At 37.0% G+C, this 19,428-nt stretch overlaps 1 protein-coding gene across 7 annotated transcripts in view; it reads left to right on the top strand.

Moving 5' to 3' along the window:
* Positions 1–19,428, top strand: part of LNPEP (leucyl and cystinyl aminopeptidase) — a 54,022-nt gene that overhangs the window by 30,499 nt on the left and 4,095 nt on the right. For all 7 annotated transcript variants that reach the window (XM_052701146.1, XM_052701145.1, XM_052701149.1 and 4 more), the window contains 13 exons: positions 570–701; positions 2,687–2,807; positions 3,415–3,569; positions 3,776–3,889; positions 5,961–6,092; positions 8,116–8,247; positions 11,063–11,223; positions 13,446–13,534; positions 15,081–15,261; positions 16,012–16,168; positions 17,152–17,336; positions 17,913–18,074; positions 18,816–18,956. In XM_052701146.1, the coding sequence (XP_052557106.1) occupies positions 570–701; positions 2,687–2,807; positions 3,415–3,569; positions 3,776–3,889; positions 5,961–6,092; positions 8,116–8,247; positions 11,063–11,223; positions 13,446–13,534; positions 15,081–15,261; positions 16,012–16,168; positions 17,152–17,336; positions 17,913–18,074; positions 18,816–18,956 (1,862 nt within the window). The remainder of the gene's footprint in view (positions 1–569; positions 702–2,686; positions 2,808–3,414; positions 3,570–3,775; positions 3,890–5,960; positions 6,093–8,115; positions 8,248–11,062; positions 11,224–13,445; positions 13,535–15,080; positions 15,262–16,011; positions 16,169–17,151; positions 17,337–17,912; positions 18,075–18,815; positions 18,957–19,428) is intronic.

Below are 19,428 nucleotides of genomic sequence, written 5' to 3'. Positions count from 1 at the left end.
GTACTTAGGAAGTTTCAGAAGGTATTCTTCACTTTCTCAAATGAAATCTTCCAGTTTTGGGTGAGAAGGCTAAAGGCGAATCATTGTGTTTTATTTCTTTGTTTCTAATAATGGATGTGTCTACTTACCTAATTTTGAGGGGATTTGTAGGAAGAGACAAATATTTAATTCATGCAGTGCCTGTATTTTTAGCAGGCTATACTGAACGGCGTCTCCAGCCTAAAGCTCTTGTGGATTAATACTAATCTTTCTGTTGAATTAGGAGCTTAAACTAGGGGCTTTGTGTGAACTAAATGAGATACAGGGTGACTCCAGCAAGTTAGTCTGGTAATACTTCATATTAAAAGCTTATTGAGTAATTTGAGGGTATATAGGATTAAAGTGTTCCAAGCTTGTCATGCTTTATTATACCATGAGAAGGTCATAGGCCTTTTCTGTTCCAATGAAACATAACTGAAATATAAATATATTCTATAAGTTTGCTTATAAACTGTTCTTATTTACCTGAAAGTAATTCTTTTATTTATTTTATTTTTTTCTTTGTGTTAATATTTTTCTTTTATTTGCAGAAAGCCACTACTCCTGTGACAAAGGGAATTGTTCAGGATGAATTTTTTGTGAGTTTGAAGATGAGCACCTACCTGGTAGCCTTTGTAGTTGCAGACTTGAAAAACATCAGTATGGAAACTAATGGGAGTCTGGTATGTTTATTCCGTTTTTAAGTCATCCTTCACCCTCTCCCTGTCCATCCAAATAAAACGATAACAGATGGAAAAATCAGTGAGCAAGCACAAACTTTCCACAATAAAGGGTGACTCTCTCCCTCTCCCATTTATTTATTTATTTGGTTTCATTGTGCTTATCAAAGGTGGTAGACAGTGACCATATGCTGCAGATTGAACTATTTCTGGATTTATGTCAGATTGAGAAGACTTCTACAGCGTGGATCTCAACATAATAGCAGCAGATATTCAGAAAATGTAAAACTCCTTGAAGCTTCCTTAATTGGAAGCTTTAGATGTTTAGTTTTAATGCTTGAATGCTTTTAATGACTGTATGCAATTCATGCATACAACTATGAGCTGGTCAGAGGATGAATAGGAACAGTACATTTTCTAAAGGAAGACTGCATGCTGTTTGCTCTTTGTAGATATAGCCTAAGATCACTGAGCAGTTTCTACAGTGTGCAATTTAAGTAACTAAATAAGGAACATGATAGTTCTAGGAAATGTTCATTAGTTACTCCAGGGGTTTTGTGTAAGCAGTAATTTTCATGACTGTAGCAGGGACTGCCCATTTGTGGTCAAATGTTGGAAGTGTCAGCGCCTACTTAGTGCCGAGAAGGAGCAGCGTCACACAGGGAGCAGCAGTGTCCTAGTGGGATAAGAAGCCCTTTTCAAAAGCAGTACTAAGAATTGTTAGCACTACTAAGAAGTGTTACCAGTGTAGGCCAGTGAAGCAACGTCATGATACATATTTCTCTAATATACAGATGTAAAACATGCTATTCCGTAGGATTTCATTCTAGTTTGGACAAGTATTTCAAACTACATCTGAGTAGGACAGACTTCATTTGATCTAGCTTGAAAAGTTTCTCTATTTTTTTTTTTTCTTTTTTTTTTTTTTCCTTGTGACTTCTGTTCAGCTCTGTGGTTGAAATTTGTTTTGGCAAGTGTAGCCAGTTCTTTACTAGGGAGGAAGGAAGTTGGTCACTACACTCAGTGTTTCATGTTTGCAGAGAGCCTGAAACAACTGTGTGTGGTATGCTTTCCTTTTTTCATAATAGATGTTAGATTATAAATATTTTATAAGTATTTTATGATAGGCAAAGTACGTGGAGAGGAGAAAGAATGAATGATGTATTCTGACAGAGGGAGGGTGATTCTTCTCTGTGCTTATTTTTATTCTGACCAAGCAAGATTTAGCTAAGCTAAGGAAGTCTAGCAGAGCTGTAGAAGACACCAAGCCTAGCGGCATATAGTACTTACCAGCTTAATGAGGGAAAGCATAAAAATGATAATACCAGGTCAGGCTAGAGTGCAGCTGGTGAATTATTCTATTGGCAAGACTGGAGACTGTAAGAAGCAAAACTGCTCTCAACACCTTTTGTGCTTCTGTATGCGAGGGCATCCTAAACCAGGATTAATGTGTATCCTAATGAAAATTTTTTATGTCACCTTGACATGAATGGGAGACAGTAACCAGCCAATTTTTGTGAATGTTTTTTTGCACTAAATCGAAGATACTCATACATGAGATATGGCATTGGATGAATTTTTTTGCAATTATTATCTATGGAGAAAATTTATTGCAGATGATTCTAGTGTTTTCATACTGATAGCCTAACTTACAGATTCATTGAAGTATGCAAGAAGGACCAGTTAATAGAATAAAAGGGAAGAATGGATCAATTTCTGTTTGTGCAGGCTCTTCCTGAGTATATTCCTTAAAGGTGTTCAGCCTTGACCTGTTCTTGTATACACATAAGTCATTTGGATGGTCTGTATATTTTGACTAGTGAATAAACTCTAGCAAGGAAATCTGATCTGTGAGAACATCTTTATAACCACTTATTGTAACCTGCAACTGTTGTATCTATTTCAGTAAGTTCTGACCTCTTGAATTTATGTGAGTTTCTTTATAGCTGTTCAGTTTCAAAATCTTTACTTTTGTCTGTTTGGTCTAGGTATCTGTCCATGCTATACCGCAGCATATAAACCAAGCAGAGTATGCTCTAAACACAACAGTGAAACTTCTAGAATTTTATGAAAAGTACTTTTTAATAGATTACCCTCTTGAAAAATTAGGTAAGTTCTTTTGAACTTTTTTAAGCGTAAAAAGAAACCCTAATAAATTCTGAAAAGTGAAGGGGAATGTTAATTTCTCTGAAATGTCTGTATTTTTCTTTTTAAAAAAAAGATCATAAAATATCTCTGAAATAAAGTTGCTTTAAAATTGTTTTAAGAATTCATAATATAGTTTACATTATTGAATTGCAAACATTAATTGAATTGCAAGCCAGAAAATATTTGTAATCTTTTGACACTGGGTTACTTACGGTTTTGTGTGACGTGAAAGAAGTAGTTCATTGTAATGAGCTTTGATAGGAAAATGGAAAATTCTCAGTCTTTGAATCATGTTGCCTTCAGAAGTGTCAGCTGTGTTTCCTGTTTGCTTGTGTATCTATAGGCAGTGTCTGTGTAGTGCTTTAAGTTGTTTGTATAAAATAATGCTGAATAAATGTGGCTAGAAATCCGTAGAGCCTCTGGTCTTGAAATGCCAGCACATGCTTGCACCGCAGAATTTAAATAATGAGGTTTTTTTTATGGATTATGAAGTAGAATAGACAAACTTGAAATAGAGAGCTGCTTTAACTCTAGCTGTTTTCAACAGTTTCTTTCAAATCTTTTGCAGATCTTGTAGCAATTCCTGATTTTCAGGCTGGTGCAATGGAAAACTGGGGCTTGATCACCTTCCGAGAAACAGCACTCTTGTTCGACAATAATGCTTCTTCTGCAAGGGATAAAAAGCTAATAACTGCAGTGATAGCTCATGAACTTGCCCATCAGGTAGATTTCAGAGGTCATTATTTAGATGTGGTGAGATTTTGTAGTGGTATACAGCGGAGCTATACTTACAGAGCTGTTCATGCAAAAGCATTACTGATATTGTAAAGAAACTTTTGCCACAAAATAAAGTTTGAGGATGGGTGGAGTGTCACTATACTCACTGGGTTTTGTTTCAGAAAAATAATTATGCTATTGATCTTTCATAGTGGTTTGGCAATCTAGTAACTATGGAGTGGTGGAATGATCTCTGGCTGAATGAAGGATTTGCCACTTTCATGGAGTACTTCGCGATGGAGGAGGTTTTTCCAGAATTACATTCAGTAAGTACTTTCTGTAACTACACTTACTACACCGTTAGTAAGATGTATTTTTTTCGTGCTGACTATAAAGGTCTGATAATTTGAAGTTCACTTTGAGTACCACTTGTATCTCCAGTTTCACACTATATTTCATTATATTAGAATTGTGGTTTTTTTTTTGTCTTTCTTTTTATTATGTGGCCCTTTTTTATTTTGGTATTAGCGTGCCTGTGTTATATGTAGGTTAAAAATGTTCTGCAAAATGTCAGCTGTCAAAGGCAGTAGATGTATACATGTATCAAATACTAATTTACAGTCTTTATTCTGAAGGTACATTGTTGGCTGGTATTGTCATTCTCCATGGGCCTTGGCAGCTCTGGAGCTTGTGGTTACTAAGTATACTCAGCATCAGTCCTGTCTTTCTATCATTATGGTAACTGCTTATGTCTGAATTAGTTTGGGATTCACAAATCAGAGGATCTGGTTTAAAAATATATTGTGGCCCCACCCAGTGGATTCAGATATCATTGCATTACACCAATAGTACAGAGCACTGCTCCCAAAGGCGTTTCTCTTCACGCGCATGGCCAAAGGAGGAGGAATCTTTTTGGTGTAATAACCTGATGATGATTTAGCAACTTGCTCAGGAACTGAGTGACATAATTTCTGAGGCTCTGGAAAGCATGAGGGATTTATTATTTCCTCACCGAGGAGATGATAGAAGCTACATCACTAGAGCATTCCTGTCACTGAATGCAGGCAGAGAAATGAAGACTGATGGAACTACATCGAGGGGCCAGTGGAGAAACTCTTCATCCTGGGCAAGGGTATTTCAGAGGAGAGAAGATATTAGGGCTCCAGATTTCACTTCCAGGAGCACTTTTGTAATTTGCATTAGTCACAGGATTAAAAACCTGACTGGTACAGATTGTTTTCTGCTTGCAGGGTTGTGTCCTTGTCAGTATCCTGTAACTAGGTGTGAGTTCTGTGTACTTAATTCACCATTGTTAGTGCATTAAGAAGCTTGGGTTCCTAACTTGGTTCAGTAGATTTATGTTTTGGAACTCAGTGTTTAATTTTTTTTTTTATTTGACCTAGCTTGGTTGTTGTGTTTGATGACCACCAGAAGTATGTTTCCAAAGCTGTTCTGCTTTTAGGGCACGCAGGTGTTGAAAGGAGGGCCAAAAAAGCCTAGGCTACTGTTTTAAGAAGATCCCATTTACTGTTGGAGTAGTTTTTTCTGAGAGGTGTCTGACAGGGTGCCTTTGCCCATGTTGTTCCACCACTTGGTGGTGCCAAAAAAGTGTTTTGTTGAACACAAAATTCGCTCCAAATTCTCCACTCAAAGAGAATAGCTTTAAGTGTTCAACCATAAAGGATATCTTGGTTATCTCATTATACAAGTCTTTTCTATTTTTCCAGAAAGTCGTTAAGATCCACTCCTTCTGTACAGAAACTGTACAGATAATTGTTTGGTGAAGTCACAAAGAAATGAAATGGATAAATATTAATGCAGTCAGCTTATTTAGAAGTAGTTTAAAAGTTAGCTTTTGGGGTTGTTCCATTATGCTAACAGTGTATTAAATTCAAATATCCTTCATCTAGAAGGAAGGAAGGAAGACTTTGGTACTAGGATCCCGTGGTATGATGTTTACGTTACAGCATCATTGTTATTTGTAATTTTGTTAGACTTTAGACTTTTAAACATTAAAATATTCTACAGAAATCATGTTTTTCTATTTTCTTTCCTGTAAATGAACTGAAAACGTTGTTAAGCAAAATCTGAAATAGAGCACATAATTACTTGTTTATTAGGTACATTTGTTTTCAGTAGTGCTGTATATACATTACTGAGATGAGCGCTTAAGGGTCTGGATGATGATTAAATGGTGGAGGTAGATTCTGCTGCTGAAATATGTGAGGAGAAGAGCAGATTTCATGAATGCAGATTCTGACACATCTATTATTGCCTCCACTGAAAGGCGAGCAGTGCTATATCAGACTATGGGAAGACTGAGGCAAAGATGAGTTTTACTATTGTACTTGTGTATGTTCCAGCTTCTCAGACACTAAAAAAAAGTTCATCTTCTAGGATGAAGATTTCCTGAATCTAATATTCAAGGCTATGATGAAGGATTCCTTAAATTCTTCACATCCGGTCTCTTCTGCTGTCCAGTCATCAGAGCAAATTGAAGAAATGTTTGATGCACTCTCTTACATCAAGGTAACATAAAACATATGTAGAAATAATTAGAAAGTGATGTATTAGCTATTGTAAGCATGAATGTAGGATTATGTGTATAAGTAGACAAGTACGGTACAGGCAGTCATTTGGGGCTATCTCTGGTACCTTTCAGTGCTGTTTATGAGCAACCAGCTTTTAATGAGGGGAAGAAAAAAAATGGTTTGTGCTTACTCAACACGCTTCTGTGTGGTGCTTGTTTCAGTACAGAGTTAAGTTATGAAGGTGTGAGAAGGGACCTAGTGGGTGAGACAAATGACCAGCTGCACATATATCCTGTTTCTGATAGCAGGCTTTATAGGAAAGCGTGAGAAAAAGGCACTATGTTTTCTTTCTTATACAACTTGCTTTTTTAAATCAGCATTTTAGGGACATGCAGAACTGGAGACTTGAATTTGTCGTACGCTGTTTTTCTTCAACTAGATTATATCCATTTCTAATTTGTAGTGAGAAATATGTGAGAAGTTTCTTCTTTTTCCCTTTGCCCTTTCTCCCTTCTCCCTTTCCTTTTCCTTTTTAAAAGCCTTACTTGGAGAGAGCAAATACCGTTCTTCGTTGAATTTTTTGCTTACTGTGTCTTAGATATCTTAGGTCCTATGTATTGTGTCCATTATACTAGTATTTCAGGTGGAAAGCTTAATGTCTCTTTTGGATTAGCTGTTATTTTTTCAGCACCATGTATCTGTACGTGCTTGTACTTTTTTGTCTAGTGAGAAACCAGGGAACGCTGCTGCTTACTGTAAGATAGTCTTTGTATTCCAGTGTTCTTGGCCTTGTGCCTTACTTTGCTAATGCTCTTGGTACTTGGAATTGGAAGACATTTGTAGTGTTATCGTTTGCAGCCTTATGGGTGTGGCTGTTACTGTGTTACACAAGATGCTTTGTTCTACTGTATTGCTGTCCTACAGTCTGACACAGATGTATTTTATTGTTTGAAGTAGAAATTGATGTGCAAAATTATTACAGCCTGGTTGTTTTAGAGATTATCAATAATGTGTCAGTGGGACAAGAGTCCACCTACTACAGCAGCAGTCTTGGAACTGTTTGACAGCAATACAAAGAAGTAGAACTTAAGTATGGACTTTTGCTAGAGACAAAATAATGACTGTGTTTTAAAACTGGTAGTGAGGGTTATTCCTACAGTTCAGTGAATAATTAGATCAACAGAGTTCAGACAACCTTCACATTCAGGCAAGATGTTACTTGAATTCCCAGACTAGAATTTAGAGTGTGACAAAACTATACACATTCTCAAGAAAATCTGCCTTTTAATGTTTGTTGATCCTTACTCTAAAATGTACCATTAGTGCACCGTTACCTTTTCATGATGTATGGCTGCTAATTTACATTTAGCAGTCCAGTGTGCAAGTCCTCTGATAATTATTATTATTAATGGTTGTGATGTGTCTAAAATAACAAAAACAACTTTACATCTAACATTCCTGTCTACTCGGAAACTGGAACTGCTCAGCTGTCAGGGAGCTTTTGATACAGATGAAAATCATACAAATGTCAAACACTGTCTTACAAGTACATTTCACTACCATGCAGAAGTACATGCACTACCATGCATTGATAATGAAGTATGTCAGCCTGCAGAGACTTGTCAATTAGAAAATGATATTTTGTAGATGGAATAAATTGGAGGGAAAAAGTAGTATTACTGTCCTGCTTTGTAACTGTATGTGGAGCCTTTGAGATACACAAAAATACTTATTTTTCCAAAGTAACTGGGAAAAAATTCAAATGATATTAGACATATTTGTGACTGTATTTGAAGTTTATGAAGTATTCAAAAATATTATTCCAAAGTAGCTGTGTGCTAAGATAATTATTCTGATGATAAAATAAATTTTGGGATTAAATGAAAAATAAAATTTGGGATAAAACATGCCATTTTATGATTTTTTGTGTGTGTGTGCTATGGATGAGCTATTGTGTGCCTATTCTTCAGTGAGTTCTGTAACTGTAATTTACCTTTTTTTTTTTTTTTTCCTCTCCAAAGGGAGCTTCACTTCTGATGATGCTGAAGCATTATCTCACTAAAGATGTTTTTCAAGCTGGCGTTGAGATATATTTGCATAATCACAAGTATGGATCTGCCCAGAATGATGATTTGTGGGACAGCATGAATGAGGTACTCATCTTTATTACTATGCTTTTGTATTTTGTTTTTCACTTCTCAGATTGCGCTGTGCATTTTGGGTTATATACTTGTTTATGAAAGAGATAAGACAATGTGCTGCAAATAAATACTCTTGCTTATCATAGTCCTGTCTGATGGTGCTTCTGGTTGAGGCTTTGTCCAAAGGCACTCCCCTGCTCACTGCTGGGCTGGGATGCTGGGCCCAGCAATGAGCTATGAGTGACACATGAGGAATTCCCACTGCAAGTTTTGCTTGTGCTTACACAGTTCAGCTCCTTCTTGCCTCACAGCACGTTGTGGATTAGAGCCGCTGTCTGCAGAGACCTTCCTTGTTCACTTCCCAGAAGCACAGAGATTGTGCTCACACACAATCTAAAACCAGATCAAGAGATGCAGCACACTCCGGTCGTATAAATACAGAAAGTGCTGTATCTTTTAGGACTCCATTTACCAGTATCCCAAAGGGGTTCTGTAAATGGGTATGCACTGCCATATCCACCCTACAGAAAACTCAGCATTGTGTGTATATATATGTGTGTATATATATATATATATACACACTCTCTCTAGAGATACACTATTAGTGTATTATAGCCAGACTAAAATTAGTCATCTTAAATGTAGGACAAAACTTTTCTTTCATGAAGGATCTGAATCCTAAGTCTGTCTGTAAATATTTGCTTCTTGAAGTGCTCTGTCCTTGTGTAACTTTGTGTCGATGGCAATGTCTGTTTCTGCAAGCAGAGCTGGGGCTGTAGGAAAGCAGGATTGTTGGGTAGCCAAGTTCTGCCACTCTGGAACTGGAGGGCAGGAAGGTGGCTATGCCTGGCAAGGGAAAGAGGGCCTGACAAAGGAGAGAAAATGCTGATTCACAGCAGCAAAAGAAGGGATCCTAGCAGGAGCAAGTTGCTGGATATCTTGGCTTCAAGATGCTCAGTTACAGGAAGAGAACAGAGCTCCTTGTTACACATGGTGGAAAACGTAGAGAGTACTCTGTGAGGTGGACAATAGCGCATGGAGTGACTCCAACAGATGCTTTGCATCTGATCTGCGTGAGGCAGAGCTTCACTGCTTTTCCAGCACGGAAGAGGGGCCATTCTCAAGATTTAGATTTCTCTCTTAGTCTGTATCTGTGCCTCCAACAATAACTCAGTTTTAGTCTTTGTTTTGTTAAAGCCTGCTGTTTGTCTTTGGGGCAACTTTAGCTTTTCTGTGAACTCAGCAGGCCTCACTCTTCAGCCTGTTGAAACTCAGTCATCATCTTTAAGAGTCAAAACTAATTATTAACATGCTGGGATTGCTTTATCTGCCTCTATTAACATTGTTAAGTAAATTGCCTCCAACCAGCTTAGTTACATCTCACCTTAGATCTGGAGTGTGTATTCCTTACTTAAATGACAAACAAACCTTCGTATCTGGGGCTTATTTAATAGTTACCAAGTTCATACTGCTAGCTTGATCTGCCAGAAGGTGCCTTCCTGTGATGTGGGGTTTTTTTTACAATTTTTTTTTTCTGTAAGTATGTGTTAATACTGTTAATTTTGTGTTTTGACTTAGCCTGCATATCATGTACACTCACTTATGTGTCTCTTTTTGGAAGGCTCAGTGTTTAGCTTGACTAGTCCAGTATTGCAGTGAGTTTGTTTACAGCTGGGCCTTTTATGTGTTGCTTCCCTGACAAGTACCATCTTTGAATTTACTGAAATGTACTATCTCTGTATTCATTTCCATTGTTATGGTGTTCTGTTTCTCTGCATATTTTTCTTTTTGCACCTTGAATTGTGATTTTCTCTTCCTTTTTTAAATAGTCTTTCAGATTCTCTCCTACTTGTACTCAGACAGTTGGATAACAGTAAGATCTAGACATTCTAGACCTCACATTGCTTTCACAGATGGGCTGAGGTTGAAAGGGAGTTCTGGGTCCACTGCTCCTCCCCCTGCTCTAGCAGGGGCACCTAGAGCAGGTTGCCCAGGACCATGTCTAGGTGGCTTTTGGAGATCTCCAAGGAGAAGACTCAACTGCCTCTCTGGGCAACCTCTGCCAGTGCTATGCCACCTACATAGTGCAGAAGTGCTGCTTGGTGTTCAGAGGAAAGAAAGCTCCTGTGTGCCAGTTTATACCCACTGCCTTCTGTCCTTACTCTGCGCCCCACGCAAAAGAGCCTGGCTGTGTCCTCTTCACACTCTACCTTCAAGTATTTGTTGTCATCGAGGCTCCTTCTCAGCCTCCTCTTTTCTGGCTTATAACAAGAAAATGCTGAATGTTGGTGTGAATAGACATTCATAAGGTGAGCAGTAAGATACTGATGAGGGTACCCAGACAAAGAGACAACAAGAATTGGTGGAAGGTGTGTGATGCTTCCACAATGACACATTAATTTTCTTCCTATTAGCTCCATTTAAAATGTACTGTTGTGAGTTAGAGGTCGTATTGTCTTTTTTGGGTTGGACGATCATCTTTGCTAATATCAATTACAGTGTCAGGGCAAGTGGGAGCAGCAACTAAGGTCTAGGGGTCTTCCATAACTTTCTTTTCTGTAATGTTCTTGTCCCTATTTTCTCAGCATACCAGTTTTTCTATCTGAAGATTCCAATTTCTCTTTTCATTACTGTTTAGGATTTATTCTACTTCAGAAAATAAAATGATCTTTTCCTCTAGATCGTTGCTTGTGAAATATACACACTCAGTGTCAAAGCACTGTAGAGTAGTGCATCTTGGCAAGTTAAACAGAGAGGTTTGGAAACTTGTATTCCTGTTTTGCCATGTTTTTGTTACGTTTTTTTGTTTTTTTGTTTTTTTTTTCAGATCACCAATGGAACACTAGATGTAAAAAAGTTAATGAAAAGTTGGATTCTGCATAAAGGATTTCCTTTAGTGACTGTTAACCGAAAAGGAAAGGTCATCTCATTGCATCAGGAAAAATTTTCGTATCGTGTAGAACCAGATAATTGGACATCAGACACGAGGTAATTACCTTCTTACTACTTTCCATCCATTAAAATCTATTTGCAGATATCTTTCGTCTTGTACCTTTCTTATTTGTGTTTTTGGGCTCTATGTTTTTACTACTCGAGAAAATAGAATCACAGAATGGTTTGGGTTGGAAGGGACCTTTCGAACACCTAGTTCCAACCCCCTGCTATAGGCAGGGACATTTCCCTGCTCATAGCCCCCATCCAGCCTGGCTTTGGGCTCCTCCTTGGAGGGGACATCCACGACCTCCCTGGGCAACCTCTTCCAGTGTCGTAGTACCCTCATAGTAAAGAATAGTTTCCTAATATCTAGTCTAAATCTGCCCTCTTCTAGATAAAGCCATTTCCCCTTGTCCTGTCACTGTATACTCTTATAAAAAGTCCATGCTCAGCTTTCCTGTAGGCCTCCTTCAGGTGTTGGAGGGGCCATTCTAAGGTTGCCCTTAAGCCTTCTCTTCTCCAGGCTGAAGAGCTCCAACTCTCTCAGCTTGTCTTCATAGTCCTGTGATCATCTTTGAGGCACTCCTCTGGACTTTTTCCAACAGCTTGAGTCCTTGTGTTGAGGATCTGTCAATTGTTTATGGGCTGATTTGGCCCTGTTCTGTGACAGGGTGGAGGGGTGAGGGAAAAAGGGTAGAGAGGTGGGCCCCAAAACAAAACAGCAGCAGCAATCTGAGGAAAAACAAACTAATTTACTAAACAAGATACCAAAATGCAAGATAACTCACTATAATACAATATAATACTATATAATTAAAATTGGAGCTAATAAATAAAATTAAATGAGAGAAAGTGTGTTTAAAAAAAACAACTGAAAAGCCTTATACTAATGCGGAGACAGGGCATGCAGCTGGGACGAGCAGCAGAGAGGAGAGCCTGACAATTGAAAAGGGAAAAGTGGTCATCAGGTGATCTTGCCAGGGGTTATATCTCCTCTCTGAACACAAAGTCCTCTGGGGTATGTAGTTCTTCTCTTCTGGGACAGATGCCCAGAACTGCAGCATTGACTCTTTTAACTCTGTGCACTACATGATGTTGTGATGTGGAATACCGATAACGGTAACCCATTTCTGCTTCCACTCCCTATATTTCTTTTTGTGCCAAAGTCCAGGAGCTCCTTGTTGATCCAAGGAGGCCTTCTGGCATTCTTACAATAATAATAACATAATAATAACAATAATACGATTATTAATGAGATAATAAGATAATTTAGCACGGCATGTACATCTAATATCTTAACTGGAAAAATAATTGATGATCTATGCCTATTTCTACCTAAGCAACTGTTAATATTCTGTGGGCTTCCTTTGCAAAAATGTCTTACATTGTGAAACTTACCTGTATTTTGTAACAAAATATAATATCATAAGCTAGAATCCTTCTAGAGATTTTGGTGATTTTATGCAGTTATGTGAAGTCTTAAAAGAACTGAATCCTTTGCATCTTCTTCCACAGTCAAACCCATGGAAGGAATTTGTCTCTTCAGATGCTGAAAGTTACAGGGCTGTGTTTTGTTTTTTTGGAGAGGAAGAAGGAAAACAGTTTATGGTTGGAAGGGAAGGATTGTTAGGCTTAATTGTCATTCTGCGTCTGGCAGATATCAGTTTGTGAAGTGCATGGAAGGTTTTTGATGAGTGCTCCATGCGAGTCATTCACAGAAGGGCCCCCATCAAATGTGTATCTACAATTTGTTTTGCCTCACTTAAAGTTACATTTTCTCTAAATAAACAAGTCCCAGTCATCTTTATGAAGCAAGTTAGCATTTATTTGTCCAGGTTGCAGTTCACTTGGGTCAGTACTGGTGATGTGCAGTCAGTTATGGTTTCTATTACCATGGTTTGAAACCTGAGTCTTGCATTTGAATTATTTTGTTGGGTTTTTTGTTGTTTGTTTGTTTTTAATGAAACAGGAAAACACTAGACTGAATTGAAAATAGTACTAGTTGAATTTCTGATACAGCTGAAGATTTTCTGTCCACATTACTTTTCCAATGCTGGAATTAAGTAGTAGAAAATCTCAACATGATAGGAATAATAATTTTTTTTAAAAGCTGTATGTATTTTTTTCTATCATATTCAGATTATATGAGTGTTATTTATACTTTATGCAACATGCAGTGTAATTTTAATGTATTAAATGCTTAAATTAAAAAACCAAAACACAGTAACCTTCAAGACAAATAATAAATTGTACGCAACATATGCTTCTCTTTGTAGTTATCTCTGGGATATTCCTCTCACCTACACGACTAACAGGTGTAACTTTACCCATTGCATTAATGCATATTTACTGGACCAGAAATCAGGTATGACCCAAAACTTTGGAAGCTATTTTAATTTAAGTATTACAGATTACTGACCTTTCTGAGCATAGGATGCAAAGATGAAGACCCATAGAGTACAAAATAATTGCAGAGACCCAGATTAAAGTACAGTGAGTTCTGTCATCAAAGCATGTTGTTAAAGAACTGAAAACAACATGGACAGAAACACAGGTCTGGAATTTGTTGAATCTTGTTCTCTTCTTATCCTAATGCATGCCCAAACTGTCTTGAGCTACTTATCCTTGAGGGAATGAACACAATTAGAGTTGCTCTGCCAGTGTACTGAAATCTGAAGGAGTTACTTTCAGCTCAGATATTATTTACTTTGTTTCTTGTTACAAGAATATATTCCATCTGGAACAGATTAAGTTTTTGAGAAAGCTTTTGTAAAACTTGAAACTATGATCTTTTCAGATAAGTACTCTGCTTTTGCTGTAGTAGATACTTTGAACCTTAAATTTCATGTCATTGTGTTGTTGTTTTAATTCAGTCCTGCTTTTCTTCATACCACGTGAATATTTGCTTACAGTATCACGTAGTATTTTGCTAAAATCACTTCATATATCTCCCTCTATGTTCCACTGACATCAATAATTTTTTGCATTTTAAGTGACTCTTCCTCACTGTTTTACATCATCTCAGTGAAGAAACGTTTTTTCTTGATTAAATTTTTCATGCATTGTATTTACCTTGCAATTACATTTAATTCATAAATCTATCTCCTGCCTCTACTATTTAAAATAAAAATGTAGAAAATAAAAATCAGATTTGTAGAGCTGATCTTTGATGTTTGCTGTTTACTGTATTTTACAAATTTCCAGCCCTCAGAGGTGACTTCAGAAATGTTATAAAAACTGGAAATAAGTATGTTGTTAGTGTCATTCTGATGTTGCCTTTACAAAGCCCTCAATTATTCCTAAACTTTTTAATTTGACCTGGATGTTTAGAAAGAGTCCTTGTGAACTATCAGAATGGAAAAACAAAGTTGTTCAATTGAATGTGAATCTTACTATAATTAATAACATAAGTAGCCTGATTTCAAATGTCCCTGTTGGTGATCTCATCTTCATCATACTGTAGAAATTTGGATGTGTAGGATATAAGAGAAGGAGAGGCATATAAAAGAGTTTGGAGTAGAATGTTTACTAAGCTTGAAGGACATTGCATTTGCTCTGCAGAGTGAACTTGGACAATAATTACAGAATTAATTGAATTACAGAACTTTTTTTCCCATTTCCCCTAAGTTTTCCTTTTTTGTGTCTAGTTGACTTTGAAACTAGATTGTGTCCTTCATCCACATTAATGTCATCCCTAATTGTCAGTGTTTTTGTGTAATGTGTCACTGGTAATTATGTATGAGAGATTGGGACTGGGTTATTAGAAAGGAGTGCTGGCAGCAAATCTCTCTTAACTAGTAAGGGCTGCAGATGCCAATGGAGACTTAACTGTTTTTTTTTTTAACATTTGAATTTGAAAGAACAAATGCTATGTCTTAGTGTCTGCTGCTAACTGGTTGTCTGTCCATTAGCTACCATTGAACTTCCAGAAGAGGTGGAATGGATAAAATTCAATGTAGACATGAATGGTTATTACATAGTAAATTATGATGAAGACTGGGAAACACTGACTGATCTGTTGAAAAAAAACCACACTTCTTTAAGCGCTAAAGACAGAGCCAATTTGATCAACAATATTTTCACCCTTGCAAGGTAAGACTTTCATATTGGAAAACATAATTAATATGAATTTTAGGTTTTTCCAAGTCGAATCAGATCTGGGTTGTGGTGATGGCTGCTTTAAAGAAGTTTTTATTCAGTCTCCATTAGCTTCTTAAAACTGTATACTGTTCACTATTTTTTTTTTAATTATTTTTTCACTGATTCTTCCATATTGGTTTGAGATGTCATCTCTCTGTTTTTCATTGTTTCTTTCTTTCTTAGAGCAGTATCCATTTATTTGCATCCCAGAGGCACATGATTACTTCCATTACTGGAAGACATTATTTTCTTTAATTGTCTGCTAGTCTGCTGGGTTTTTTTTTCTGTATTCTGTCAATAAATACTTCTCCATAGACAAGCAAGGGTTTGCCTTTCAAGTTTTTATTTGAAAACTGATCCCCTGCTCTTTCACTGCTGGCACTACTTGTAGTGAGGCTGAATGATCTAGAAGATCTCTTGGATAACACTTTCCTTTAGTTGAGTACCCTCATTTATGATAAATATTTTTGGATGTCATTTTTATACCTTTCTACCTATTTCAGTTTATGTTAATTGAAGACATTAATGTAAAGTTAGTGTCACTATCTTCTTGCTGATGTTGTAATACAAAAATGTTTACATCTAAAGCATTACTCTTTCTACTTACCTGTTACTGTGTTAGTGCAATGCAGGTTATTGTAACTTGGCCAGTACAGATGTTATCACTTAAACCACTTCAATGTTCTGTTCATTGACCGGCAGTCTAGGAAGAGAGTCTCTGAAAAAGGCCTTTGAGCTGATCGATTACCTTGAGGAGGAGAGCAGCTCTGCACCTCTCACTCAAGCTTTGTTTCAGCTGGGTCTTATTTTCAGCCTTCTAGAGAAAAGGGGAGAACAACAATTGGCAGCACGTGTCATGGTATGTCCTAGTTTTCTGCTAATTGTAGTTTGAAATAATAATTTTTTGTAATGTTTATAGTTAAATTAGTGTTGACTGTTGAATTCACTAGCCTCATCAAGCTAAACTGGGATTTGTTCTCGGTCTTAGCAACCTCTGTGAGGTAGCAGTGATCTACTGCAATGCTAAATTTTCTGTTGTGACTTTTCCCTCCTCCAGTTTTTTGTAGGTCTGGTAAGGTAGTGGAATCTGGGAAATTATAACAGGGTCTATGAAGGTTAAGACAGTGCAGAACCTGTGACAATTTCTAGTACAGAAAGGCTATTTCCACAATTGTTGTATCTGGACATCACAGATCAAATTGATCTAGAAGCTTCAGTGGGGAAAAAGGTAATACTATTTTCTGAAAAAATACAAATGAGCAAATGGTCATCATTCTCTCATTCCAGCCAAGAGATAGGTTAGCATAATGCAGTGCTACAGACATAGCAGTAAAATGAAGATGGTAGGTTCAGTTCTTGTTATCTCGTTATCTGCTCTGAAAAACAACCCATGGTGTCTATTAGATGATAATAATTTACATTTGGATATCTCAGCTGATGAGGCATGTGGTGGAGCACCTAGCTAACAGTACAAAACTAGGAACAGAAGAGGTTCATGCTGTAGATAAAGCTTTGTTGTTTGTGCTAAACTAAGGAGCTCTTCTGTCACTTGATGGAGTTAAAAGCAGTTAAACATACAGAAGCTGGAATTAGTTGAGATCACAATGTGGCTATGAGTTTGAACTGTAGTAGCTTGAGGAATAGAGTTCAATTTGCATATTTAACATTAGATGTAGACTGGACTGTGTATGAGATCTATGTCATATCTAAAGTATTTGAGAAAAACCACTATGCTTAACCTCCACAGTTGTAAAACTGTTTTTTCTTTTTTTTTAACTGATTTGGTTTGTGGAAAATCCTTTGGTAAGAATTAGCTGTTGCTAATGATTTTTCCTCCTTTAGAACAGAATAGAACGCCTGCTTGGCAATAAAATTGATCAGCAGCGCTGGACAGATGATGGGACATTATCTGAACGAGAACTCCGGTCAATGCTGCTAACTTTTGCGTGCACCCATGATATAAGAAACTGTAGAAAAAATGCATCTGAGATCTTTGATAGGTGGATGAAATCAAATGGAACAATGAGGTACTAAAGCCATTCGACTTTCACTGCTTTATCTACCTCTTCTTGTTACCCTGCCATTTGAGGGCACTTCATTCTGTCATTCACTGTTGCTTGTCCAAAATTAGTTGTGCTTTTAACATGAGGGGGCAAACTGTGCTAAATTTCAAAATTTTGTCTGAAGTCTTACTGAGGATAACTGCAAAACCATACACAGATTGCATCCATGTGTTTCTTAAGCTGCATACTCATACTTCACTAGCAGTGTGAAGTGTACCTTTTTGTCTTGCAGAACTCATTCTACTCTGGGTTTTTGTGCATTTTGTGCCATAGAAAATGATTCTGATTTTTGTGCCATTTGCTGTGTTATCATATGGCTTATTCCAAGTGAGTTAAAGAAGTAGAATGGCATGAATTCTTGTGTCCAGCAAGCATACAAGTGCTATGGAAATAAACTGCAGAAATGAGAGGGATCTCTTTCAAGCTAATCTTTTCATTTTGTAACTTTTCTTCCTTCTTTTCTCAGATGAGCATTTTTGTCCTCCCTCTTTTTTTTTTTTTTTTTTGGTTTGCTTGTTTTGTTTTGTTTTTTCCCTGTAGTCTTCCTAGTGACCTTATGAAAACCATATTTATAACTGGAGCCAAAACTAATGATGGCTGGGAATTCCTCCTAAAGATGTACTCCTCTTCAGTTCCTGAAGCAGAGAAAAGCAAAATGATTGAAGCTTTGGCCAACACAGAAGATGTCAGAAAGATGATGTGGTATGAAATAGACAATAAGTTCTGTGTTGTGTAAATTAAGTGATAGAATCTTTTCTTTTTTTTCATTAAAAAAAATTGTACGTATTAAATAAAATCTAGCTAGATGTTTTCTACAGGATTCCGTAAAAAGAAGAATACTATTATTCACTTCAAAATAATTTATATGATGGAGTAGGTCGAGGTGAAATACGTACAAAGGAAACAACTGAACTCAAAAGTTTTGTAGCAGTAGTAAAGGAACTTCAGGTTTTTGTGGTAATGGTAACACAAATGGCAGATTATTCTGTTTACATCTTATTAACCAAGGCAATAACTTTTTGGGTCTTTTTGTTCTTTCTCTGGCCTTACACCATGCTCCCATACCTCTTCAAAGTTTAAATCTCATTATTATGTGAGGGACACACTAAACATGTCCTGGTAGGTGACTCCAGTTACAACTTTTCTCTTTTAACTTACCAGTGAATTATCTTCTATTTTACGAGTTGTGAAAATTTACTTCACCTCAACACCAGTGAAAACTCAGGTGCTTGGATTAGAGCGGAGGTCCTTCAGTTCATGAGAACTCAAGTGAAATGAATATGGTGCATATAGAATGTAGCGTCACTATGCTCCAGATGCTGGAAATTGCTTGTTATTTTTTCGGTTACATGATCTTGTCCTTCTAATTCACAAGTATCTGGAGAACCATGTGAAAATACAAGATTTCTTTTCCTGCCCCTTTTCATATACTTTGTATTTTAGGTTAATGCAGAACAGCCTTGAAGGAGAAGTCGTCAGGACACAGGAGCTTTCACATATCATAACAACTATTAGCCACAGTTTGCCTGGACACTTGCTGGCCTGGGACTTTGTCAAAGAGAACTGGGAAAAACTTACACGGAAGTAAGGCTTTTGATGTAGCTGAAATGCACAGTCCCATTGGCAAGAGGATGGCTCTTATTATGTCCCAGTGAATAAGTAGTTTGCTTCATATAAGAATATCTATATTGAAATTTTAATGCCTGCTTTAAAATCTGATTTTACAAAAATACTTGGAAAATGTATCTTTTTATCTCACTAGTAGTTGATGGGACTTTGGAGACACCTAGAACCTGTTAGTTATTCTAGACAGTCTTGATTTGAATTTCTGTTAAAAGCATACCTTCTGTGATGGTTATGTAGGATACCTATGTGGTGAAAGACATTCAGAAGTAGATCCAGGGAATTAATTCATCTTTTATTTATTCCATCTTGCTACGGTAATCTCAAAACCAAAAAACACCACTTGTTTTAGAAATGTATGTTCTCCATAACTGACCTTAAGGGATACCCAGCTGGAGAGCTGGTCTGCAAATCTTCCATAAGCTGACAGTTA

Source organism: Tympanuchus pallidicinctus, unplaced genomic scaffold (assembly GCF_026119805.1).
Source record: "Tympanuchus pallidicinctus isolate F22 unplaced genomic scaffold, pur_lepc_1.0 scaffold4, whole genome shotgun sequence".
In the NCBI taxonomy this organism is placed as follows: Eukaryota; Metazoa; Chordata; class Aves; order Galliformes; family Phasianidae; genus Tympanuchus; species Tympanuchus pallidicinctus.
This window is presented reverse-complemented; position numbering and strand designations above follow the sequence as displayed.